The sequence below is a fragment of the Miscanthus floridulus genome, chromosome 17, assembly GCF_019320115.1.
Source record: "Miscanthus floridulus cultivar M001 chromosome 17, ASM1932011v1, whole genome shotgun sequence".
Classification (NCBI taxonomy): domain Eukaryota; kingdom Viridiplantae; phylum Streptophyta; class Magnoliopsida; order Poales; family Poaceae; genus Miscanthus; species Miscanthus floridulus.
Window position 1 is genome coordinate 21,299,074 of NC_089596.1, and position 26,878 is coordinate 21,325,951.

Below are 26,878 nucleotides of genomic sequence, written 5' to 3' on the forward strand. Positions count from 1 at the left end.
TTATATACTCTAGAGGGGTAGGGTTACAAGGAAAGTATCATAGTCGGTTATATGGTAGGTATTTTATTTGGATTACAATATCTCTAAGAGTCCTATTAGATCACATCTTCTACCATCTTGTGGTACCAGGGGTATATCCCCCACGGTTCACAAGGCTTTTGGATGTGTATAGAATGTCCAGGGAACCAGCAGGCACCAGCCCACCAAGGGCCGTGGGATGGGTATATATACCCCACTCCTACAAGAACTAGCCGTTACAGCTCAAAACTAGCCGTTATGGCCGTCTAGAGCGCGAAACTTCTACGTCTGAACACACAGAACTTATGCGTATGAACACACAACTTCCGCAGCCTAAGAAAACAACATAGCAGGCCTCATGAAGAATGCCAAAACTTTTTACTCCAAACTCCGATTTCGATGATCTTGGACTTTTCGAAAAGCTTATTCCAAGGGTTATTCAACCCAACCAAGAACAAACCCTGAGATCAGAAAAGTGGAAGTGTTGTGCAATTGTTTCTCTTATGTTAGCACTTGGGGTTCGATTAGTTTGAGCACTTGAGACTTGTCTAATTATTCGTGTTGTATCCCCCTTGATAGTACGAGACACCTATACTCAAGATAAAAATAATATGTCTATTTTAAACCACTTGAGTCTTCAATGTCTTCATATGCCAATATCTCTTCATAGGAGTTGCAACCATCTTTGTCTCATTCTTTAAGCAAATTAACCTTAAGCTTGTGACTTGAACCATTTCAGCACATGGGAGTTCCATTCATGGCTTCAAGTCATCTCCACTTATGATTCAACAATAATTTGATCCTCTACATAAAATGACTCTTCATAGCTCGATTAGTACCTCAACTCAATGCAAGTACTCTCTTCTTCAGCTTAGCCATGTATCTCGGTCGCCAAGCCATCGCTTGCCCTTCACCTCCGCTTAGTCCCTCGAAGCCCTTTCCTTGCTATCTTCACCCTATCGAGCTATCTCCAAGTCACATCATATTTTGAACCAACATTAAGCATTCATTTGAAGTCCCATAACTATCATTATCCATATCCAAGTCATACTCCAAATATTGTCCATAAACCTTCCTTAACTTGGTTCATCTTCTTTTGATCACATATCTTGATCAATATCAATATAGTCAAACCAATTCACTATTCCTTATATCCTCTCATTTTGGCTTGACACCCTTAATCTTCATTTCAATATCTATCTCCATAATGGCATCACTCTAATTTCCTTCTTCATTCTTCCACCTTGATCAATATCAATGTGTAGTGATTTTCCAAATCTTTGTCCATACAAGCAAACCAATATAGAGGAAATATTATATTATACATTGTTTCCCTTGTCATTTGACATTTGCTTGACATATCATCACCTATGCAATCTTGACTACTTCTTGAATACTTGATCAAAGTCAATCCACTATCAAACTCTTCTTGTCCATGCAAAGCAAGCCTCCTATGAGACTAATCTATTTTCATCAACTCATGTCTCATTTGCCATTTGCCAAATATACTTGCTTTCACATGAATCTATGATATCCCACAACATAGAAGCCACTTCCTCAAATGTATCTACATTGTTGTATTTTGCTTGAACTAGATTGTTTCTATAATCTTCCAATACAACAATACACAATTTTGGCCTTTACTTGAACACAATGTAGAATACCATCAAGGTTGCTTTCTTGTTGAACCTTTGATACCTTTCTCATCAAGTGTATATAATATACTCAATTTCCTATTCAACACTTAGCAAACTTGTTAGATCTTTAATTGTGTTGTCATTCAATCAACCAAAACCTACTAAAGGGTTAGATGCACTTTCATCTTGGCGTCTCCTATGTCTATGTCATTTGGCGTTCTACATTTCCCAGGCCAAGGCGATCGAGTGGCGGCTGCCTATAAGGAATGACAAATCGCGATCAAGATAGAAGAGGGCACTGCACGGAGGCCAAGTGGGCGACTAAGGTCATGTTTGGATGGACTAAACAAAAGTTTACTCCATGTTTTGAATGCCAAATAGAAGACCTTAATATTAACTAATCATGGTCTAACAAAAACTAATAGAGGCTAATTGATGAGTAGAACTCATTAGAAAAAAAATAAATTTTTAATTAGTCCATGCTTAGCCTATTATCCAACGACAGACTAAACTTTAGTCCGGTGATTCAAATAGGCCCTAACTGAGTCCCCCTAATGCACCGATGCGATGATCATGAGTAAATAATGTTGTCCCTCTATGAGTTTCATTTGCATTTAATGATGTGACACATCAGTAAAAATGATGGCATGACACATAGACTATGAGACAAAGGAGACAATACTGTCGATCACCTCTAACAAATGGCTCTATTAATTGCCTCTGTAAATGGTTTATAGTAAACTCAAAAAACTATATGTTTCTCAAGACTCGAACCCGCAACCTACTACTCACATACCAACGATTAGTTTTGTGTGGGGGACTATAAAAGGTTTAGCATAATTCTGAAACCCCCTTGCTGATACTCAGACACATTAGAGGCTGGTTATGAAACACCCATCACATTTGCTGATAGTGATTGCATACTTGGTGAGATTAGAGTGATCTTAGTGCAATTGCTTTGAGAGATTGCATCGATTGGCACTAGAGATAAAGTTTGTTGTGTTTTTGCTTGTTACTCTTAGTGGTTGTTGCCACCTAGATGGCTTGAAACAACAGTACTCCATTGAAGCACTCAATTGAAGATTATGGGGTGCTTCGAAAGTGATTGTGAGGGGCTATTAGCATGATCCCCACCGAAGGAGGCAAAGAACAACTCTAGAGGAATCAAAACTTGGATAACACCTTGTGATTGAGCCGGTTCAAGATCAAGTGCTCACGTCAGAGCCAACCTTTTGAGGGTTGTATATGTGATATAGGAGTGACGATCCTTAGGCTTGCCTCAATGTGGACATAGGTGACTAGCAAGTCACCGAACCATGGCGTATATCTTGTGTCATCCTTCTTGTGGTATTGCTTGTTTACTCTACTCTTGTGGATTACTTTGGGTTGATTCATTTCACAGTAGAACTGTTAGGCATTGTCATCCTAGAAAGCAAACCTAGATAGTTTGTTTAATTGTAGTGACATAGCTCAATCTCTATCTTGATCGCTAGAATTGTGTAGGTTGCTTTCACCCTAGGCTTGCAAAATAATAGCTAGAGGTAGAACTATTAGGGCCTCATTTTGGTCTAACTCTTTTGCCTAGTTTTTTTGTGTGTTTGCAAGACTTTTAAAATTGGCATATTCATCCCTCTAGCCATCCAAAGATCATTTCAACCACCCCACACCAACACAAGGATATGAATTACCTCTTCATCCTCCCCTCTTATTTCCTCATAGAACAACCACATGGGTGCTACACCAATGTAACCGATACATCGAGTTCATATTATTGATGTTCTTGACATGTCAATAACAACCTTGAACTTGCTAGCAATCAAAGAACAAGTTAACAACCAAACAATTCATGGAATTTGCAATAGGATGAATCTGGTACACTCTATGCTAGGGTTATGAATAAAGTAGAACAGATGGTCTAGTCGAAACATGTGTTTACAAGAAAGTAACAATAACTAAAGTTACAAGAAAGTAACAATAGCTAAAGTTTACATGCAAACCCAAGTTCAAAGTGGGGCTGTTAGGGGTATTTATATGTAGGACCCCAAGGTACCCTATCCCGAACGTGACTTAAGGGGCTTTTATGTTTGGTTTTGGTAATTGAGTGACAACTAATGGACTAATGCTTTCGATGGGTTGTGATTGAGCTAGGGTCCACATGGAGTGATGAGTAAGGGTAGGAGATAGTGGAGATGATCAAGCCACATACAAAGCTAAGGCTCGCACTTGGAGAAGGAGAGGAGATGAAAACAAGCTCAAAGGCAAAGGTATAAGCTAGAGGTTTTTATTTCGCCAACCGAGATGCAATAAAGTGCATGGTCTAGTTTAGAATAGATAGTTGTAATATTAACATGGAGAATACTAAAGCAAAGACGGTTGTCTAGTGCCACCAAGTTTGAACTAACTTTGCATATGCATTGGACCTAGTGACGTGGTGAGGAAGTAAGTGAACATGCTTTGAAAAATGTTTTGAAATGCTAACTAAGTCCCTACGTGAAGGCGTTCAAGTTGGAACATATTTTTTCTGATCAATTGGGGGGGGGGGGCACAGTGCTTTACCTACTTTAATATTGAACGAAGTGTCCAAAGCACTGGCAGTACAAAATACGCCCGGCATACCGGGGGAAGCGGAGATGGGGTACAATAGGAACGAAGGAAGAACATTGGGGGAGAGGGTAGAGCACAACTCAGTACAGTTCAGGGACAAGCCAAGACACAACCTATAAGACAACCATCAACCACAAAAGAACGCCACCATCAAACAACATACTCGCCGATGCACTACGATTATTGTGCATCCATGCCACCCCTCATAGCTACGCTGATCCAAAGCCATTCTTAGTGGTGGAGCACAATGGAAAAGGGGACTAAAGGCGGTGAGAAACACGCCAACCCGGGCACATCAGAGACGACGACCTCACTTTAAGCTGAATTGAAGGGAGCAAATCTGGAAAGCATTTAGGAGGCCAAACCGATGGTCCAAATGCACCCATATAGTTTTTCCCTTGGCAAGGTTGTCGTCATCACTAGAATAGCTAGTCTCATGGTGTTTTACTCCTCACCTTGAGGAGGGTTTTAAATAATCATGTCATGTCAATTGTGGAGATAATTGTTATTTCCTTTGCTAGTCTGTTTGCTGAAGTTCTTCTATTGCTGTTCATCACAAGACGAGTGGATAATTGGCACTACCAGTTCCTCCTTTTATCCCGACAACTTAGAAAAAAAAGAACTGAAACCTCTCGAGTGATAATGTGCTTATGGACCAACAATTCGGCCATCAATCTTATTAGCAAATATTCTGAGCGTGTCGACGGAAAGATGATACTATTCACATGCTTCCTTGGCTACGAATGCGAACATGCTTAACACTTCGATCATACCTTTGGATACTTTTTGTCATAGTCCTTTTATTCTTCCCCTGGGCCCAATATAGGTGCCATGAATCAGGGATGAAGCTAGGAAAAAATTTAGGAGGAGCTAAACAACGTTAATTAGCAAGAAAAAAGGTTTAGCAAATTTCAGCTCCTCCTACCTGTATATCTACAGCTGAAATATTAGACGGTGGCTCTATGGGGCTTCGCTTGCTCGCGAGCGGTAGGGGGGCTGGAGCCCCCTAGCCCCACCGCTGGCTCCGTGCCTGCCATGGATTGATATCATAACTTCTGCGACCCAATATTGGTAACATTTTTGATAGGTTTAAATCCTGGGTTACATGCTCACATCGCAAAAAGAAAAGAGGAAATAGTTCAACGGGTATCATTTGATTGGTGGTACGTGCAAGGCCGTGTAAAAAAATGCCCTTCTAACCCACCCTCCGCCACTTGTGCAGTTGTGCTAGTATGAAGGAGTAGCTAACAACGATATACTACGTGATACCTCATGTCACTTCTGTTACGACTGTAATTACCAAACCACTAATGACACACAACATGTTGAGCTGAGAAAAATAAAATAAAATATAAAACAAGCCGGCCATCCTCTCCCCGAAAACGCACAACAACACCGTTTTTTTCGCTCGCGAAAAATTGGAAAACCATTTGGCAGCCACCTTTTAACACTTATGTTCGTTTGGCTGATAAGCTAGACTGAAAGTACTATTGACTGTTTTATTATAAAAGAGAAAATACTGTTTGTTGGTTAAAAAAGTATGGTTTATAATCCCAGCGATCTCACCTGCAAAACCATTTTGAAGCGAGGAAAAAATAAAAAATAAAAAAGCGAAGACAGCCAGCCACCCGCATAGCCCCCCCTCCCAACTCTCTTCTACCTCTTCCTCTCCCCCACAATTCCCATTCCCAATTCGCCCTCCTCAAATCCGGCGCCCGCATTCCCCACCCGCCCGCGCAGATCTGGGATCCGCCGCCGCAGCCGCCGGATCCCCCGCCGCCCGCGACGCCCCGGGACGCGCGTGATCCCCCAGCCGCCAAGTTGGCGCCCCAGCGGAGGTCGCAGCGCCTCGCCGGCGGCGGCGCGGGCCCCGCCGCCGCCGCAGCCGCGGGGCCGCCCGGAGCCGCCTCCGGCGCGCAGGCCGCGATGGGCGGCGACTCGGGCGACGCCGTCATGGCGCGCTGGCTGCAGTCCGCGGGGCTGCAGCACCTCGCCGCGGCCTCCTCCGCCGCCGGCGCTGGCGGCGCCGACTACCGCGCTGGGATGCCTGGGCTTGTCGGCGCTGGCGCGGGGAGCATGCTGTCGAGCCTGCTGATGCAGGTGAGGTTCCTCTCGCTTCTCCCGGGAGATGAATGCGTGCTCTATATGTTGGAATGCGGATCGTGATGGTGGCCGTCTTCGGCGCGTTCCGGTGCCGCGTGTTCCGGATCGGGTTGCTGTTGATATGAGGCGTTGGAATCCCGCGACTCGCTTTAGGGGTTGTTGCTTTGCACGGAATCGATCGGGTTCAGCCTGGCTTCATGAATAACTGGTTTGTCGTCAGGCTGTTCGGGCTACGTCAGCATGATTAGAATCTACAATCTTTTTCTAGGTTTTTTCACGCCTTATTAATCTAGGATTGTGATGAGCTGTATGAAATGCCCTGCCCATTAATTCACGGGCAAACCCACATTGTATAACTGATAGCCATCTGTAAATATAAAAAGGGCGTACCCAGTGCAGAGAGCTCCCGCTCTGTGCGGGGTCTAGGGAAGGGTGTCAGTGGCAAGCCATCTGTAAATATAAACATCTTTATCCATTGTGTAAACTTTTCTGTATTTTTATATGGAGTTTGGAAAGAGAATCGTTAGAATGGAATCGAGGACTTAATTTTTGTTCTTTATGCTTTCCTTTAGGTGGTATTTTGATTGTTGATTACCATTTCTTTTGGAATGCCTTTGAATACCATACTCCTATGGGGAAAATAGTCTGACAAAATCAATAACAGACGATTTAATTCATATGTTTATTGTTTGTTATATTAGAAATGGCATAGTTCAGATAAAAGGCAACTTGTACCGACTGCAGCAAGAAATGATCATGGACATATTGTGACCACCAACCATGCATGGTCACATCGAATATCATTTTGGTTTTCTTGGAAGTTGAGGAATCCAGGAAACCCTACTAACTTGAATCTAGTATGATTCTTGTGTAGTTGTGTTGACTGGGAGCACCAAGTTAAAACTAGAAACTAACTTTCAACCCATATGCATATATCTGAGGTGCCTTATTTAGACCCTTGTTTGTTTGTGTGATGTAACTAAATAAATTCTTCTGTTTTCTTCTAACACTGTTTCCTTCAAGTATTGCTTACCACTACATAAAAGTATTATGGTTTTCCTAGTGATAGGATGTTTACATATGAATATACTCTCGTACCATGTGCAATTGCATAAATGATGATCATCATTACTATTATTGTTTCATAGGGCTATGGGCCAGAGTCGACTGAGGAAAAGCAGAGGCTTTATACGCTTCTAAGAGGTCTAAATTTTAACGGAGAGTCTGCACCCACATCAATGTCTGAGCCTTACACGCCAACGGCTCAGAGCTTTGGTGGTGCGAACCCTGTTGAGGGGTTTTATTCACCCGAACTTAGAGGGGAACTTGGTGCTGGACTTCTAGACCTTCATGCTATGGATGATACTGAGCTTCTGTCTGAGGTATGCCTTGTAAACATTCGCGATTGCATGATCTATGTGCGAAAACAGTATTTCATATTGATTCCTGAAGTGGCTTCATTCAGTCTACTTTAAGCTTATTATTTTTCTGTTGGCAGGATGTAGCATCGGAACCATTTGGGCCATCACCTTTTATGCCAAAGGATATCGATGATGATGATGATGATGTGATATCAGGGAGTCAACAAGCCCCAGTAGATAATTATGGTGTGGTGACCAGTGAAAAAGAGAGCACTGCTAGAGAAAATAATGTAGCAAAGATTAAAGTAGTGGTATGTTAATCTTGTTCAAGTCAGTGATATGCTTGAATCTGGTTAATACTTGACATACCTGACTTAGTTCTTCACATTTTCAGGTAAGGAAAAGACCTTTGAACAGAAAGGAGCTATCTCGTAAGGAAGAAGACATCATAACTGTGCAGGATTCATCATGTTTGACAGTCTACGAGCCTAAGCTGAAGGTATCTATGACTCATCTTCAGGAAGTTTTGTTGTGCTTATATAAAGCTACAACCATTTCTTTAGATTCTTTTCATGGTTATGGAAATCAACCATTTTACACTTAAATGTCTATTTGATGCATTAGATGGTCAACATAGGTAGAGATACTCTAACTCTTTTATGGTGGTACTTCATGGCCATGAACAATGTACTCGTGTGCTTACCGTGTTACTTTCTTGTTGCTAGTCATATAACTATGTATCAAAACCTGGAATACTGATACTATTCCATGCCTACCATGCTAGATAGCTACCATATGGGTACTGTAGACATGTAGCTTTCCAGTGTTGTGTGTATATATTTGTGTTGGGGCGTGCCTGTTCCTTTGGAATGGGCAGGAAGAGTTTGTGACCATTTTGGTTTAATATGTTCTAATTTGGTGGTAACTTAATGTCTCCTGTTGACTATCATGTTGGGTTTAACATTGCTGCTATACATTCCTGAGTTTATTAATGAACCTATGCAGTGAACCTGTGGTGCTTAAAAGAATCATTTAGAACATTTATCGAGAAAAAAAGCATCAAACTAACTGAAATTCTGCTTGTTTTCCTTCACAGCTATATATATATGTTTTCCAAAACAGCTCTAAAATAATTCTGAAATGCTGTAGGATAAACTTGAATTCATAATCTTAAGATTTCACGAGTACTTCTTTGGACCTGTTTTTCCTACTTTTATGATGTCTGCTAACATATTCTTTCCACTGAAAGGTGGATCTGACAGCCTATGTGGAGAAGCATGAATTTTGTTTCGATGCTGTCCTCGACGAACATGTTTCCAATGATGAGGTGTTGCTCTTTCTTATCTGTTTTTTCTCTCGAACAAGGAGGAGAGTGTAAGATCAAAATAATTATCATTTAATTTACAGTTAACCTTATGGAATTTTCTGGACAGGTTTACTGTGAAACAGTTGAGCCCATAATTCCAATTATATTTCAGAGAACAAAAGCAACATGCTTTGCTTATGGCCAAACAGGTTAGATAATACATTCTGTTATTACAGGGTTATCAATATACTCCCTCCGTTCCAAATTATAAGACGCTTTGACTTTTTTGGTACATCAATTTTGCTGGATGTACCAAAAAAGTCAAAGCGTCTTATAATTTGGAACGGAGGGAGTATATTTTTATGCATAATTGCATTGTGGTTTCTTATAGTTTCTGTTGACCTACCATCTGTCGAATTCGTGAACAGGCAGTGGCAAGACATACACAATGCAGCCTCTGCCTCTGAGAGCTGCACAAGACATGGTTCGTCTATTGCACCAACCTGTCTATCGGAATCAGAATTTTAAGTTGTGGCTTAGCTATTTTGAAATATATGGTGGGAAACTCTTTGATCTTCTATCTGACAGAAGGTTAGTTTTTGGATTTTCTTTTTTTGGTTACGTGACCTGCTTAAATATTTAAAAATGGCATACGTTTCTACCTTCATGATTCTGATGTATTGAATACCACACTATCACATTGTCTTTTTTCCTTCTTCCTGGTTGTGTATGGGTGAACTTGTGCATGTGTGTGCTTGTTGCTCGTATTCATGATCTCTGGTGCGACCGTGCGAGTGTTGAAGCATGTCTCTACTTCAAAGTATCTATTCTTCATCTATACTGTTAGCCTTGAACCATTATTTGTTTGGATGAGAAATCCATGTTTTCGGATATTAGGTAGAAATGCCGCTTGATGCTTTGTAAAACAGCATCATTGTAGATTTTTGAAACGCTGTTAAAGTTCCCTTTGACGTAACCTACATTTTTCATCATTTACTGAAAGGAAATATTTATGTCTGAAACAATGGCACTTCCTTTTGGATTTTGAAGATATAACTTATTGTTTGAAATATGGGCCTAAAAATTGTTTTTGGGATGTTCTGGTCAGCTTATTTTACCTGAACTGAAATGTTCTATCCTTTGTTTTATAGGCAACTACTGATGAGGGAAGATGGCAAGAAACAAGTTTGCATTGTTGGTCTACAGGAATTTGAGGTTTCTGACGTTCAGATCGTCAAGGAATATATTGAAAGAGGAAATGCAGCCAGGAGCACAGGGTCAACAGGGGCCAATGAGGAGTCATCAAGGTCACATGCTATTCTGCAACTTGCTGTGAAGAAGCACATCATTGTAAAAGATACCAGGAGACAGAGAGATCGTGATGCTAATGAAGCTAAAAATACAAAGGCTGTGGGGAAAATATCATTTATTGATCTTGCTGGAAGTGAGCGTGGTGCTGATACTACCGACAATGATAGACAGACAAGGTGTTGGTTATGTCTCTATAGAATTGCACTCCTTTATTGATTTCTCAAGCTCCTTTGCCATCTCACTTATTTTAACCATCAACTTGTTATCATATATCAGGATTGAGGGAGCAGAGATAAATAAAAGTCTGTTAGCTCTCAAGGAATGCATTCGAGCTCTTGATAATGATCAGATACACATTCCTTTCAGAGGAAGCAAGCTTACAGAGGTTCTTCGTGACTCATTTGTTGGTAACTCTAGGACAGTGATGATTTCTTGCATTTCTCCAAACGCAGGTTCATGTGAACACACACTAAATACCTTGAGATACGCTGATAGGTAACAATGCTATATCCAAGTGATATACATGATTTGTTTGTTTCAAAAATGCTTCCTGTCATTAACTTGAATTAAATAATAACAGGGTCAAAAGTCTCTCCAAGGGCGGAAACACAAGAAAAGAGCAGTCCACAGGACCAACTACCACTTCTAGCCGGGAGTCTTCGTCAGCTCCATCATATCCATTGCCTGCTGAAGCTGAAGAAATTCCTAATCAGATTCAAGAGAAGAGACCAGTTGATACTTACCGGAAGGGCACTGAAAATTTGATCTCCAACGTTTCTGTGGAGCCTGACAGAAATTCCTTTAGTATGATTCCAAGTTATTCTAATAGAGGGAGAGAAGAAAACGGCGCAGCATCTGGTAATGACAGGGAGAGGTATGATTTGAAGTCCAGCCAAACTGCTTACACTAGTAAGGCACAGTTGGTTCAGAATTCAGCAAACACACAGGAGGAGGAGAAAGTCACAAAAGTCTCACCTCGGAGAAAGGCTTATAGAGAAGACAAATCTGATAGGCAGAGCAATTACATGAAAAAGGATAATGGTCCTGAGACAGGTCGGGCTGGGTATAAAATGCAGCAGGCAAAGCAGCTGCAACAGCAGCAAAGGCCAGCATCTGCTTCAGCTTCATCAAGGCAATCTGAAAAGGAAAGTTCTTGTGATGATGTAGAAATTGATGCAATTCTTGAGGTAAAGACAATTCATGAAAATGCTGTGTGATTTTATCTTGCATCGAGATGTGTTGCTAAGCTTTCTTTTGTATGTTAGGAAGAGGAGGCCCTCATAGCAGCTCACAGGAAGGAAATCGAGAATACTATGGAGATCGTGCGGGAAGTAAGTTTTAATCTACTGAATAATGTCCATGATAATGTTCTTAGATTGACAGCTGTATACATACAATAAGTCATCTTACTGTATACTACCACCTCGATTTTAGAATGTATGGCGAATTAGAATTTGAAAAAGCCAGACTGTAAGCTTTGATCATCAATTAGTTAAAATCTATCTATGTTTACTTGTTTAGTGGACAAAAAGATATATAATTAGATTTGTACTCCATGCCAAAACCGATGTGAATAGTGCTTAGTCAAATGATTTGAAGTTTGACCAAATTTATATAAAAAGATGCTAATATTATCATACTAATTAAGTATCATTAGAAGCATCATAAAAATAATATTTTTAATATTTTCTATGAACTCCGTCAAACTTAAGATAGTTTGACTTTGACCAGACCTAGAATTGTATCCTTTTTGGGACGGAGGTAGTATTTCACATGCCTTTTAGTAACATAGTTTTGTAGTAATTGATATTATATTGTAAGAGAATCAATGGACAAATCGTACCTTGATAGATTCTTTTAATTATATAATACGCCTTATTATAATGATATTTGTGTGTTCATAGGAAGAAATGTGATTAGCTAGTACACATATATGCACATACATGTCCAGTTATCATAAAGAGGGGACCATATATTTTGTGAATTAATGTTAAGCTGTCTATTTGCTTTTGACTTCATTGTTTGTTCTTTTGTTTTAAGGTCACTGGTTGATAATACCGCTATTTCACAGCCCTGTTCATTTTGCTATGCTGCTTAAACACATGCTTTATTTTTCTCAGGAGATGAACCTTTTGGCAGAAGTTGATCAACCAGGTAGCCTGATTGACAACTATGTGGCCCAATTGAGCTTTTTGCTGTCACGCAAGGCTGCAGGTTTGGTCAGCCTCCAAGCACGCTTGGCACGGTTCCAGCACCGCCTCAAAGAGCAAGAGATCCTTAGCCGCAAGAAACCTTCCAGATAGTATGATCAGCAATGGCTCTGGCCTTTTGCCTGGTAATCTGATTGCTTGGAGCTCAGTTGTGGTCTCAGTTGTTTTTTACCTATGCGCTTCAGTAAATGCTAGTCCCAAGCAAGGCAGTGATAGAAGACACATGGGAGTGGCTTAGGGCGGTCTTGATGTTGAGCCCGTGGTCCTGGTTGATATCACCTGCACACTTTGGGTTTGTCAGGGTTGATAACCAGTTTGGTAATAGTCTTTTTTGCAGTGGGGCTGCTTTGGTGTGCTATTTTTGGTGGATGTATGGCTTGCCCATTTTACTTCTTTCTTTTCCCCATTTTGTACGAGGAATTGGAACTGTTGTTTGCAGATATCAGTGGGTCTGATTTTTGCCATGGGGTCTTTGTGGAAACTGATACATTGTTATATATTCATTACTGATATTATTTGCATTGAGGAATGAAAGGATTGTGAATGGTGAAGCCCTTGAAATGGCCTTTTCCCCATTTCTTTTGAGTGAAAACAAGGAACACCAACTGTAGTATATAAGTAACTTCCCCATTTGTAACAGTGACAGTCAGCATTCTCTGAGACCGACCTTTTCTTATGATTTTTTTTTCTGGACAAACTCCAAATGTTTAGAAGGACACTCATTTGTCTCCAACCTGAGGTATAAATCAGGTCGGTCGAAACTCATGGGTTTTTTCGTGGTCCTAAGCTTCAATAGGTTTAGGGTCTTTTGGTTAGCGGTGGTCATGGAGGTCCTAAGCATCAATAGGTTTAGATTCAATCTAATAAATTTGATGTTAGCTTGAAGATATACCATCTAATTATTTAAAGATAAACAAGATCATCGTCACAAATTATGAAAATTGATAACTACTCAGGAATGATACTAGTGCGTTTAGAGGACTAAATAACAAAAAATATTTTGCCATTCTCATTTCCCTCTGTATTTTTTCTTTACCTGAATGCTTTTCTCATAATTAGTTTAGTAAGTCACGATATGCAAACTAACTCACATATATATGTTCTATATACTATATTATCCAAGGACAATTTTCTCCACTTGAAACGAGTTTTTACAATGCATGTCGAAATCTCACATTATTCACCAAACGAGATTATTCACCAAACGAGAGTATTGCAATTGCAATTCAACCTAAGCCAACTTGACTGGAGAATTGGGTAGGCTGATACTCAGCATTGTTACAATAAGATAAGAAAATACATTGCTCACTATCCAATTATGTTTTTTGAATAAAGAAGAGAGATGGGGAGGGAAATGTCTCACCCACTAGCAACGTGCATATTTATTACAAATAAGGAAGTCCTCAATGACTTGAAAACACTAGTCTTAGATAAATAGATCTCAGGGAGATCTGACAATGGATGGTGTACACATAACTGGATGGGTGCATAAAAAATCAGTTCCATTTGACTGAATATGTGTCTAGAGGCCAAGCAAAATATTTAACTCAATCTATCATCGTAGGCCAAGCAAGCATTGCCATGTCAACTTATCGGCTGATCAGACACTTGGTTGGCTGTCACCACCGCTGCTGCTGACATTACTAGGTAGACGTTGTTCTGAGGAGGTGTCGCTCCCCACTTGTCCGTCGTCTGTATCCAACGGCTCCAGCACATAAACTGCACCATCGCTCATGCCCACTGCAATCTGGTTAGGCTTCCAAGGATGTGTTGCGATGACCGTGGGATAGACAGTTTCACCAACGCTGGAAACCAGAGAGGCAACAAAAACAAGACGTTTGTTACCAGAATTGAAAGTACCACTCAAAGAAAAAAACAGAAACTGCTTCAAACTCCACATACCTGGATATTGAAGATGGTACGTAGGCAGAGGGTGCTATTCAGCACTGTAGCGTAAGAGATTCTGCCTCGAATATTCCAATTGCACCATCACGAAATCCAGCATAGACCAACAAACAACCAAGTGAGTATACTGCACTTGAAATTGGTGTAGGGAGTGCATCTCTTGGGTACCACTGCATTATCAAGTTATGGAAGGTCAAATATCAATGTGTAATGTGCTTATTACAATGCATCGATACGATTAGGAGCATTCGACAAGCATGATGTAAATCATGTAATATGTTAGTACTCCAACTCAATAGATAAGACAACATATGATTACTAAGAGATGCAAATATATTGTTATGAAAATGTTGTGAATGACTTACGGAGCACAAGCATTCCAATTGCCAATCATAGATCGCCAACTGACTCTCATGAACTACTAAAAGATGCGGTCCATCATAGTGAAACTGCACCATTGTATCACCAACTAAAGCACCGGAACAATTAGATGGATGTTTGATGTATCTTGATTTCTTCTTCTCCCAACCATCAATGCTCCAAACACATAGCTGCAAAATTCATTTCATTGCAAAAAACAAGAAAAGAATGATTCAGAAAGAAACAATACTATATTTGTAGATATTATACCTTTTAGGAAGTGGAGTGTATTTATAGATCTTTATATATTTTAGAAAATGGACTAATGGATGGTATGAAATGCGACTAACATAATGTCGGGGGAGCATACCCCGGTTACCCCACAACGCGGCTTACGCCGGAGGAAAGCGCACTTCGGGTGGCCCAGTAGGCCACGGCCCATCATCCGCGTAGTGCCTCGACCACTCGCTCCACCCGACCACGCAGTCGGGTCAGGATACGAGGCGCGACCTCGACCACCCCGGGCCTCGGCTGACCGTCAATGGATAAGACTGGGGGAGGTTGGCGCATGCAATGCGCCTGCCACAATGAGACGTGCACGCACCGCACACCCACTCAGACCAAAAGGACGACGACCACCCAACGGACCGCGGGGCCTTAGGATGCATCGACCACCCTTCGGACCACAGGGTCTTAGAGTGAGGCATCACCCCTTAGACCGCTCCCCCCACCAATTCAAAAGGCCACTCCGTGGCCAGGCGATGTCAGGATATGGCACATGACCGCTCAAACACGACTCGACGGGCAGGTGTACGGCCACAGAGCAGGTATACCTTTACTCCTGGTTGGTAACACGCACCGTGAGTAAAGGACCTTTACTCCCGGTGGGGGGATGGCACCGGGAGTAAAGGGGTGTGGCATATATATACCAGTGCCATCTTCTTCCTTGCGTTCTTCGCCGATTCCTCTCCCCCTGCGCCCACGCCACCCGGCCCGCCACACCGAGGACGCCATCGCCACCCCGCCCGACGCCGGTCGTCGCCACCGCCTCGCGCGCGTCCGCGGTCCCCACACCACCCCGCGCGCCGACGACCTCGCGGCGCCAGCTGCTGCCTGCCCCGGCCAGACGCGCGGGCCACACCATACCTTCCAGCGCGTTGACACGGCGTGACGACGAGGCCGCCAACGCGCGCGGCTTCCTCTCCTCCATTCCCGAGGTACATACGTACGTTCTACGACGGCAACGATTCTCCGTGACCGTCGTATGTGCGTGCTTGGTGGTTCGTAAGTTTGTTCGTGATTTGGCGATCTTGAACAATGCAGTGGCGGCGCTGATGTCGGGCGATCTTGAACAATTAGGGGAAGGGGTGCTTAGCTAGCTAGCTGCAGATCTGACATCGATCCTAGGTATAAGTTTCATGGCTAATTAATTCGTACGTGTATGTGTGTTGTTAAAATTTTATTTTATAAATGGAAAGATCAAAGGTGGAAGTTTGTTGCAATTTAAAATGGAAGGTAGTTCGATGGCATCTCAAAATGCGCGGCATCTACTTAAAGAGCTAGCGAAATGGAATCGGAGTTCTCTTATGTGACCCAGCTAGGCTGCTTGAGTTATTATATATTGTTACAGTACATAACTGGTACAACAACGTACAGTTGGGGTCTAACGGCATGGAATACTGGATAGTTGGACCACAAGTTAGGGCCCCTTCAATTAGTCAGGAATGGAGCTGGGAATTATTCCGGCTTACCAACATTATACAAATTAGTGAACCATTTCGACCGAGTACTCCCGGCTGGTGGCTGGCATATGTATACAGCCCCTAGTATATAAGCGCCATGCGTTTCTATGTATACAGCGGAGCACCGCCGCCCTCGTTCGCCCTAGGGTTTAGGGTTTATACGGTGGAGCACCGCCGCCCTCGTTCGCCCTAGGGTTTAGGGTTTATACGGCGGAGCACCGCCGCCCTCGTTCACCCATGTGTACAAACATATATACGACAGAGCGGAGCATCGCCACTCTCGTCACACCGCCCTCTCTCACGGCCTAGTCGATCAACATTCGTATTATTGTTATCATTAACGCTAAACAATCACACTAGGGCGAATTGCATCGGTGACTAGGGCGAACCGCGTTGTTGATGTCACCGACGTGGTTCGCCCTAGTCACCGACGCAATTCGCCCTCGGCCGTTTATGTATAGCCCTAATTCGCCCTAGTACCGACGCAGTTCGCCCTAGTGTGACGAATTGCGTCCGTGACCGAGGGGCAAGATTTAATAATGCAAATTGTTCGTAGATTTTACGCATGTAAGCAAAGATTTGACGTACTATATATTGGTTTTGTTTTTTGAAGCTAGATGGCCGATCCGAGAAACATGGATGAGGAGGAGTTGATGATGAATTTAATCAACACTGGCACTCAAGTTGCCGGCGATGATGGTGCTAAAAATAACGTGCAAGATGATGCAGATGACGGGAGTCAGTACTTAGCTCTTGAACAAAATGAGCAACAACATATTGGCCAAGTATATATTTTTTATTATTAGCTATTTATATTATCATATGTCTTATGTGTGCTCATGACATTAAAAATAATGTTTATGTTTTGTAGCCCTCTGGATCGACATCAACAACTACAACGAAGAGTAAAAATGTTCGAGGTCCCAAAAAACCATTGGAGGGCTGCTTCATCATCTCGGAGTTCAATGTGGATACAGGCGAACCGGGGGGGGGGGCAAATAAAACGAAATTCGTGCACCACTGTGGTTACCTTGTACGGGACCGGCTCCCAATCAGTACCTGCGAATGGAAGAAGAAGACCAATTCTCCTCATATCAGTTTTGTCTTCGATCGTGACAAGACGTTAATTTGGAATGATGTCTTGGAACATTTCACGCTCCAAACAGATGGTTATGATGATATAATAGATGGTGATGAATTAAAGGAGCGAGTTAGGGATTGGGCAATGAAGAAGATGGCCACCCAGTTTCAGACTTGGAAGAAACACCTATATACGACGTATGTCAAGAAGAACATAGCACCAGATTTTACTGTCCCAGGCCCGATCTCAAAGCAGATGTCCTATTGGGATGCGTTTGTACAGTACAAGACGTCGGAAGAGGGTGTGAGTTGGGTGATAAGAACCAATGTAATGCCCAACAGAAGACATACCACCATAACTTGGGATCAGGTGGCTACCCGACTGCCATTAAGAAGTGGAACAAAATGGAAGCAGACCTTCTTGCTAAGGGTATCACACCAGATTCACTCGAGTAGGGAGAGCGTGCAAAGAATTGGTTTTTCGCTCATGGGGGAACACTGGACCAGAAGACAGGGAAGTGCGTTTATGGCGCAAGACTGCAAGAAGCAGCAGAAAGATTATTTTATGCTCAGAGAGCTACTGCTAGTGGTGCGTTTAGGCCCAACAGAGAGAAGGATGAACTGACATACGCCATCGGGACTATTGAACACGGTGGCTGAACTAGAGGCAAAGGAAGTGTCTCGTGGGAGCATGGATTCCCTCAGGACAGACCTTCCTACAGAAGCCGCCAGAGAAAGAAGGAAGAAGAGGCACAGCGGCTCTAGAGGTTGGAGGAAGCGGTGCGTGAAGCACAGGAGCGGGAAAAAAACCTTGAAGCGAGAATGCAGGAGGAAATCAGAAGGCAAGTGCAAATAGCAGTGAGTGCAAGAAAGCAGGCATCAGAGCCAGGAATCAACATTAGCCAATCTGTTCAGTTGAAAAGCAGCTGCGCTTCCACAGAGATACCAAATCAAAGGGACACAGGACTGTGCTTCCCTGTGGATGACGTCACTGAACCTTGTACATCGTGTGAGCTACACATTCCGAAGGGGAATTCCACAATCAAGGTGGCTATCGGTCTTGTTAATCCTATCGACCGAACCAAGACACCAAGGATTCATGGGAATATAATCCAAGAAGGATATGCTACCATCTCGGTAGATAAAGCTGAAAAAGGTTTTAGTGATTTGCCTCTTAACATTCTTGGAGGTGATGGCGAGAAGACTCTCAGAGAAGCAGAGAAAACATTCATTCTATGGCGCAAGCGCTACATCATCATTCCCGGGATGTCGCCTCCACCTCCTCCTGAACTACCTCACCATAGGTGCGGATGAAAACACTACATCATTAATTTATATTGGCTTAAATAATTAACAATCTACTCATAATAATATGTCATTCCTTTTTTTGTAGCAGATCCTCCCCCAACCTAAGTCCAATTGTTCAATCACCAGATCATCATAGTGCTCTGTACGATGACAATGTGTTGGAAGGCGAGGCTGCATCCACACCATCTCCAAGGAGGTCTCCAACGCCGCAGCCGCCACCTCCTAGGAGGTCTCCAACGCCGCTGCCACCACCTCCAAGGAGGTCTCCAACGCCTCCCCCGCCCCCACCTACCAAGAAGCCAAGTACTAGCAGGAGGCCAGCCCCGCAAACGAAGAACCAGCCCCCGCCGGCAAAGAAAGCCACCGTGAAACCAAGGGCTATTCCCAAAATAATATCTGAAGAGAAGGAAGAAGTAACTGATGCATATAAAAAAGATATGTCTAGATTCTATGACAAACTTAAAAAGGATCAAGAAACAAGGAGTAACCCGGAGAAACCGTACTTCTTCGTAGCTCCAGATATTCTAAGAAAAAAGGTGGCTTCTTACCAGCAACAACAGCGGGAATCTCGTAAGCCGTCCAAATCAACGTTAACGGACTATGACCGCACTCTCACCAAGTCAATTGAGGCGGCACAGAAAAAGAAGCGGGCAGGGAAAGGAGTTGCACAATTCGGACAACAATCGCATCAATCAGTCCCCCCGCTAGTTGTTGGTAATAAATATGGTTCGAATTTAGGATTAATGCATCAGGCAAACATACCTCCAGATATCGATTTGGATCACCTTGGTGAATTTATTGAAGAGAATGGTCTCGACCTTTACCAGATGTTTGGTGATGGAAACATTGAGAGTGCGGCGGAGGTTGATATTTGGAAGAAAAAATTTGTACTAGGCCAGAGTCTATACAACTCTCAAACCTTAGGTGATCTGGGGACGCAAATGTACCTGCTAAACAAGTGGTACATGCAGGCGTCTACCGGTGGATACTTCTGCGTTGGTGTCAAAATTAAAGACGAACATTGGTTCCGTGACGATGATGTTATGTATGTTGACTTTGCAGAATTTCATCAACTATGCCACCTGACCTCTCTGGACAAAGTTATCATTAGCTGCTATTGCCTGTAAGTAATAATTCTTTCGATCTATTATTAAACTCATCATATGTGTGTATATGCATATAAATTATCCTAACAAGTACTATATATATGCAGATTTACAATGACAGAGCACAGAAAGAAAGGCTGCAATGAAATTGGTTTTGTTGATCCCCATATAGTATTCAAAGACCCAGTTACTCCAAAGCCTAATTGGAAGTCTGAGTCAGAGAGTAACCTCATGAACTTCTTAGTGAACCAACGCCACAAGAAGGATATACTCTTTCCCTACAACTTCAAATGAGTGTTAATAATGTCGATCATCCTTAATGGCTCATATGTTGATTCTAGTTAATTAATGAGTGTTATGCGTTATATCCTATAAACACATGCAGCAATCACTGGATATTGATGGACATCGATCTGGTGAAAAGTCACTTGATAATCTATGACTCGATGAGAAAACCACAACAAGACTACCAAGATATGATAGATATTATCCAGAGGTAATTTCAGTATCTCTAGCAACTATATATACACACAAATATGATGATTAACTATATCTGATGATGTGGCAAATTTTTTATTGGGCAGTGTTTGGAAAACCTTTATTGAGAAGCAACACATGGGAAAATGCAAAGCGCCACTGAATGTAATCCCTTTGAAAGTAAGTCCCCTAAATCGCATCATCTTTATTAATTAAACATATAGCTTTCACCGGATCACCAGATTGGATGACAAATCTTTTTCTCGTAAAGTGGTGTCTGAGGCAGGAACAGGGGAACAACTACTGTGGTTACTATGTTTGCAAGTTTATCAAAGAGCTCTCCTAAAGAACTCCTACAGAGAGCCTCAAAGTACGTTAAAAATACACTATATATTTATTTAATTATTATTATTGATTGTGTTACTATGTCTTTATATATATATGTATGTATGTACATATATTAATTTATTTTCCTTTAATTCAAACCTGTAGGCTCGATGGTTGGAGGAAAAGGTTATACGACAAGACCAAATCAAAGCAATTCAAGAGTCTATAGCCGAATTTTTTAATGACCAGGTCATCGATTCCAAGGGCGAGTTCTACTTCAACCCAACACTGCCATGGAAGCCAAGCTAGAGGATGAGGGGAAACTTATTATATCACAACAACTGTAATGCAATCTTTTGTAATATATGCACATAAAATAATATAATGTAAAATACACATATGCATGCATGCATGTATATATATATATATATATATATATATATATATATATATTTCTATGCTTGAATTGTGTGATTTAATACGTTCATTGTGTTTGAACCGAAACATACTATACGCGCGTATAAATGTATTATTAGCAGCGTACAATATGACTTCGGAAACCTATTTTGAAAAGAAAACAAAAAAATAAAAAGAAAAGAAAAAAGAAAAAAAACATTTAGTCCCGGTTCGTATTACCAACCGGGACTAAAGGGTGCCGGCCTCGTGACATATCAGGAGGCACCTTTAGTCCTGATTGGTGTTACCCACCGAGACCTTTTAGTCCCGGTTCCTGACCCGAGACTAAAAGACCCCCCTTTAGTCCCGGATGCTTGCTCCCGGATGGGGAACCGGGACTAGAGGGGGTTCCCTACCCGTCTCTGTACCAGTGGTAGTTAGACACCACAATTCATAATGTTATGAATGAATTTGCCTTGAGCCACACAAACACGGCCAACCGGTTGGCAGACTATGGCATTTGTGAGACAACACATCCAACTTGGTGACATGCATGCATGACCACTGCAATCCTGCGTGTTTGGATCGGAATCTGAGCTAGGCAGCAGATCCAGCCACCGGTGTTCAGAATCTGAGCCAAAAGCAAACAGGCCCTACATGCATGCAGGCGAGAACAAGGCAATCGGGATATTTTTACATTAACTATCATGGCCCACCCACCCTTACTTACTTAATACGGAGCAAACAGGCCTGGAATACTGTGTAGGAGAACCCAATTGAGCTAGGACTAATAATAATTCAAAGCAGAGGAGCTAGCTAGATTTAGTCCTGTACCACTTGAACCCCGTAGGTACTGTATGTATGAGATAAACATTTTATTGTGACCATTATAAAGATAGAAAGACATGATAGATAGGAAGTAATAGTTAATCAGAGCCAGTAGCATTTGAAAGCAAGTTCAAATGTGCATGCATGATCAGTTCATCATACCTCTTGGTAGCGTGAGATTATATATTGTACCATGTTGGTTAGAAGGGTGGGATGTTTTGGATGGACTGCGGCCGCGTGCTCCAAGGCAGCCTCCGCTCCCTTCACATCCCAAATACTGGCACCTCCCCAGTTCACGTGGACTTTGACTCTTTGGAGCGAACTTGTTCCGAGGTTCTGGAAGCCAAGCAGCTTGTCAAAACCAAGATGCTGGTTCTCGTCTTTTAGGGACCGCACATGGACAACAAACTGAAGGGATTCAAGACTTGGCATGATAGTATTATTAGATGGTACCCTGCTGCTGTTGCACTCGCTGCCGCGCTGATCAAACCAGATAGATGGACCGAGTATCTTTAAGAATCTCAACTTGCGAAAGTAGACAACACCTTTATCTGTACGAATCTTTATGCTAACTACTGACTTGGTGTCACCGGAATGCAGTACGAGGCAACTGAGCTCTGGCAACTTGGCAAGGGTCTCCATGTCCTGGTCCTTCACAACTACCACTTGCACATCCAGATAGGAGAGGTTTGGAGCAAGCGACGAGTTAATCCATGCCGGCAGTCCAGAGAACACCAAGCAGTCCAAATGCAGCAAACGGAGATGCCGACAGGAGACCCGTCCTGCGTCGCTGCTAACCAAGTCCTTCCTTGGAGAATAGCCAAATCCTTTTTCTGAAAGAGAATAGTCCCAAATTTGAAGTTCCTGGATATTGTGAAGATGACCAAGGGACTCTAGCAAAGCACTCTCGATGCTCTCACTGATCCTAACATGAAGTACAGTCTTGAGCACCGTCAGTTCCTTCAGCAGGCCCAGCTCCTCCACAAACTGCATTATTATAGCATCTTCACCTCCACACGATATACCTAGCTCTTGCAGTGACGTGAGCTTACCGATCAAACCTGCTGGCACTCTTATTGCCCCAAAACCACGTAGGCAAACAAGTTGCGTCAGAAGTCCCACCTCCTCCGGCAGCTCCTTTATCCAGTAGTTCTGTAAATCCAGTGTTTGCAGAAACCTCAGATATTTTACCTCCCTAGGCAGCTCAGCGATATTGGTACTCTCTAGTCTGAGGTACCTCAAGTGAAGTAAACTCCCAAGATGATTCTCCGACACATCTTTGATGCAATCTTTGTTGAAAACAGAACATCCTACCATTTCTACTACACGTAAAGATGGGAGGCGTGGGCATAATGCACAAAAATCACACTCACTGGCAAAAATGGATCTCACTTTCTCCACAGCGATGTTAGCCAGCTGGCCAACGTTGTGCCCTTCAACACACTGTAGGGCTAACCTGCGGGAAATGCTCCCCTGAAGTTTCTGTCGCTCACCACCATTCAATACAGTGACAAAATTTTCTTCACTCGATAATTGATGCATCAAATCAAGAACCATATCATGAACCGAGCATGGATCAACGTACCCTTCATATTTTGTCTCCTGTGCCTGGATCATGTTTCTATTTATCAATTCATTAAAGTACCTCTCCCCAAGCTCAAATAATCCTACCCCTGCTGCTGCTGCTGCTGCTGCTTGTTCCTCAGAGATGAAACCTTCAGCGATCCACATCCATATCAATCTATTTTTCTCTATGATACGATCTTCCGGAAATACGTTAGATACAACAAGCAAGCCTTTAGATGTGAAGGCAGATCATAGTAGCTAAAAGACAATATCCTTCTGGTATTATCTACGTCATCATTGCCTTTATTCCCAAAACCAATTGAGTTGTAGACCTCAGACCAGTCCTCTCCTGGTTTACTGGCCAACAAACTGGCTATTGTAATGATAGCAAGTGGCACGCCGCCACATTTCTTCAAAATTCTTTCACATGTCTCAGTCGAAAGACTATCAAAATACTTCCCTTCACCGTCATCTATTCTTGCGTACAATAAATTTTCAGAGTTATCATGAGAAAGTGGCTGTATTTTGTAAGCTTCATCAGCATATGCGGCAACTTCAGAAATACGTTTAGTGATCACAAGTCTACTTCCACAATTACTTTCTTGCAGAGCACATCTGACTAAATTTCCAGGTCTTCTTGTCCCATATATCATCAATAACAATCAAACACCTACATATTCACAAGACAGTACAAGAAATGGTAAATAAATATACGAGATATCATTTATAGTTTTTTTATTCGTATATCACCATTTCATTTTGTTCCTTTCATCATTTTCCTTTATTAAAATAAATAAGATATAAAGAACCAATAATTGTGCAGCTACATAATCTAAAAGCGGCTATAATTATTGTTAGCAGTGAGCCAGTGATGAGTAGCAATGATTAATGAATCGGTGATCATATTAGCTCGTACCTCTTTTTCTTGACGAATTCGTTGAGTTTGCCCATGAGCTGATTTTCATCCAAACCCATTAATTTGGGACGAGTGTAAGTTTGCTCATCAAGGGCTATGAGAATGTCTCCAAAGACTTTCTTGATGTCAGGATTCTGACCCACCGGAACAAAAGCCCGGCACTCGAAGCACGGTTTGAGGTGGTCATAGACAGCTTTGGCAAGAGTGGTCTTGCCTAGCCCTCCAAATCCAACGATAGAGAGGATCTTCATCTTTGTAGTACTAGACACATCCACGTCGTCATCCCCTAGGGACAGCATATTTATGAGCTCGTCCCTTGGTCCCTCAATGCCAACAAGCTCCGTCGCCCTTTTGTATAGATTCAGGATGCGAGGGTCGATGGTGTTTGCAGCTACAGGGCTGGCGACAATGCTGTCAAGTGTGTACCTGCCACGCCTTGTTGCCACCTCCTCAAGCTTCTCGTTGATGTCATCTATTAGGCTAGAGATTTTGTGGCGAGCCTTGCTCTTCTTGAACAGCCTGCCCACCTTTTTCCGGAGGCGAGGAGCATGTGTGGCTCAGTAGCCTCATTAGGGTCTTCAACGCGCACCAGGAATGTGTCGACGATGTCCTCCATATCGTAGGATGCCTCCCTGACTTCACTCGCCCAGAGCCTGACCAGCTGGTCGAGCTGGTCCGGTGGAACATCGCCGATCTTGCGGAGGACGGCGTGCACCACCATGAGCTCCCGTGAAAGAGACTCGATCTTCTTCTTCACGCCTTTCTGGAGGCCGTACTCCTCCTTGAGCAGCTTACCCAGCTTGGGGAGCAGGCTCCCCACCACCAGCTCCATGGACTGCAAGCTCTCGGTGTGGGCGCCGCCTGCGGACAGCAGCTTGCATTAGTGGTAGTAGTAACTAGTAAGCGGGGCTGATTTTTGTGTTGGAAAAACAAGATGAAGGTGGGCTCACCCAGATTCACTGCCTGTTCTTGGTCTGAGCCCTGTAGCTGGAGCCACGCAGCAGCTGGATTCGCAATGGTGGCTTCAAATTAATTAAAAGAGAAATGTATACAATTACTGTTCCGTGTTCTTGAGATTGGAGCAAGCTGAAAAGCCCGCGGGCCAAGATAATTAAAAATAGTAACGAGAGAGAGAGAGAGAGAGAGAGAGAGAGAGAGAGAGAGAGAGAGAGAAAAGTTGAGCTTTCCATTTTTCAATTGTTTGATTAACGTGTGCGTGTGTGTCACGCAGAGCTAGGAAGTTGCGCAGAAAAACAGCTCTGCTGCTTCGTGTTTGATGGTCGGTAGTAAACTACTCTGGCCCGGCTCCCGATAGATGTCGTATTTTTTCTCGGGCTGGAGGTGACCACAGTTTTTTTCCACCGTCCAAACCAGATGCAGTTGTGATGGCCGAAAACAACCATGGGCACCCAGCCGAGCGTCCATCAGGTTGCATCAACGGCAGTGATGATGTGCTACATGGCAGCTCATCTACATCACGCAGGTTAGATCATCGAGAAGCGGAAAAAAGTACGGTAGTGGTGCAACAACCATGGGCACCACCACTCGGAACCATGCCACTACCATGTTACAAGCCCAAGCCCACAAGAGGAGCCGGCCAACGTGCCACGCAGGTCGGGTCGAGTTGGGAAGCCCAACACGCGTGTGAACGGTGCGGAGTGGCTGTGAGCTGTGTCTGCGTGCACGTATCCGGGCAAGGCCCGTGTAAGAGGGATATATATTAGGTAAATGTGAGGAGAGAAGAGGGTAAGAAGAATATGGTAACAAACTCAAACTATCGTAATCCTGTCCTCGCTCGAATCCTCTCTGTTCTACTCCGCTCCTTCCGATCCCCAATTCTCCACTCCTATCTCCCCTGCTAACATACTACCAGCGGAACGCGATGGAACACGTGAGGCACCGGGGAGGCGGCAACCACGCAAGCGGCATCGTCGGCCCATCCCAAAGCTCACGGGACCTAACGGGAAAATGATTCTCCTGATCTAAAATACAGTGGTGGAGTTTAATTAGGACAAAAAAGGTTCATTCCCCCTAAAGGCTCCTTTGGATACCGCCGGTATCCCGGCCTCATCCACGGGTAGAGAGAGCCCCGTGTATCTGCTCCCCCTCCAAGCACAGGTGCCCGTTTCGAAGCAATCATGTGGCGGAATAACCCTGGTCGATTCCTCCCCATCCCCGTCCATCTACGGGGAAATAAAAAAAACACCTCCTGTCCCGTGACAATTTCTCCACGTCGCTCGCTTCTGTTTCTTTGTCGTTGCGGCTTCGTCCTCCCCATCTGCTCGGCGGCCGCTCGCCGCCTGATCTACTCCCGCCT

The 26,878-nt window shown here is 43.1% G+C and overlaps 1 protein-coding gene and 1 pseudogene across 1 annotated transcript; one reads left to right on the forward strand and one right to left on the reverse strand.

The window, feature by feature from the left end:
- The first annotated feature begins 5,909 nt into the window (after window positions 1-5,909).
- LOC136516623 (kinesin-like protein KIN-13A) lies at window positions 5,910-13,111 on the forward strand. The gene is made up of 12 exons (XM_066510069.1): window positions 5,910-6,359; window positions 7,511-7,744; window positions 7,861-8,034; window positions 8,118-8,222; window positions 8,973-9,050; window positions 9,157-9,238; window positions 9,458-9,620; window positions 10,181-10,516; window positions 10,617-10,835; window positions 10,921-11,527; window positions 11,606-11,671; window positions 12,461-13,111. The coding sequence occupies exons 1-12, from the start codon at window positions 6,186-6,188 to the stop codon at window positions 12,641-12,643; spliced, it is 2,421 nt and encodes an 806-aa protein (XP_066366166.1). The 5' UTR covers window positions 5,910-6,185; the 3' UTR covers window positions 12,644-13,111.
- A 1,039-nt stretch (window positions 13,112-14,150) lies between these two features.
- On the reverse strand, window positions 14,151-25,612 carry LOC136515385 (disease resistance protein Pik-2-like; annotated as a pseudogene).
- Window positions 25,613-26,878: the final 1,266 nt, after the last annotated feature.

What these genes read in the sequence shown, in the direction of transcription:
- LOC136516623 (XM_066510069.1), top strand. Translation starts at nt 6,186, where the DNA reads ATGGGCGGCGACTCGGGCGACGCCGTCATGGCGCGCTGGCTGCAGTCC. An exon ending in ATACTGAGCTTCTGTCTGAG is followed by an intron (nt 7,745 to 7,860) that starts GTATGCCTTGTA and finishes TTCTGTTGGCAG; the next exon opens with GATGTAGCATCGGAACCATT. An exon ending in GACAATGATAGACAGACAAG is followed by an intron (nt 10,517 to 10,616) that starts GTGTTGGTTATG and finishes ATCATATATCAG; the next exon opens with GATTGAGGGAGCAGAGATAA.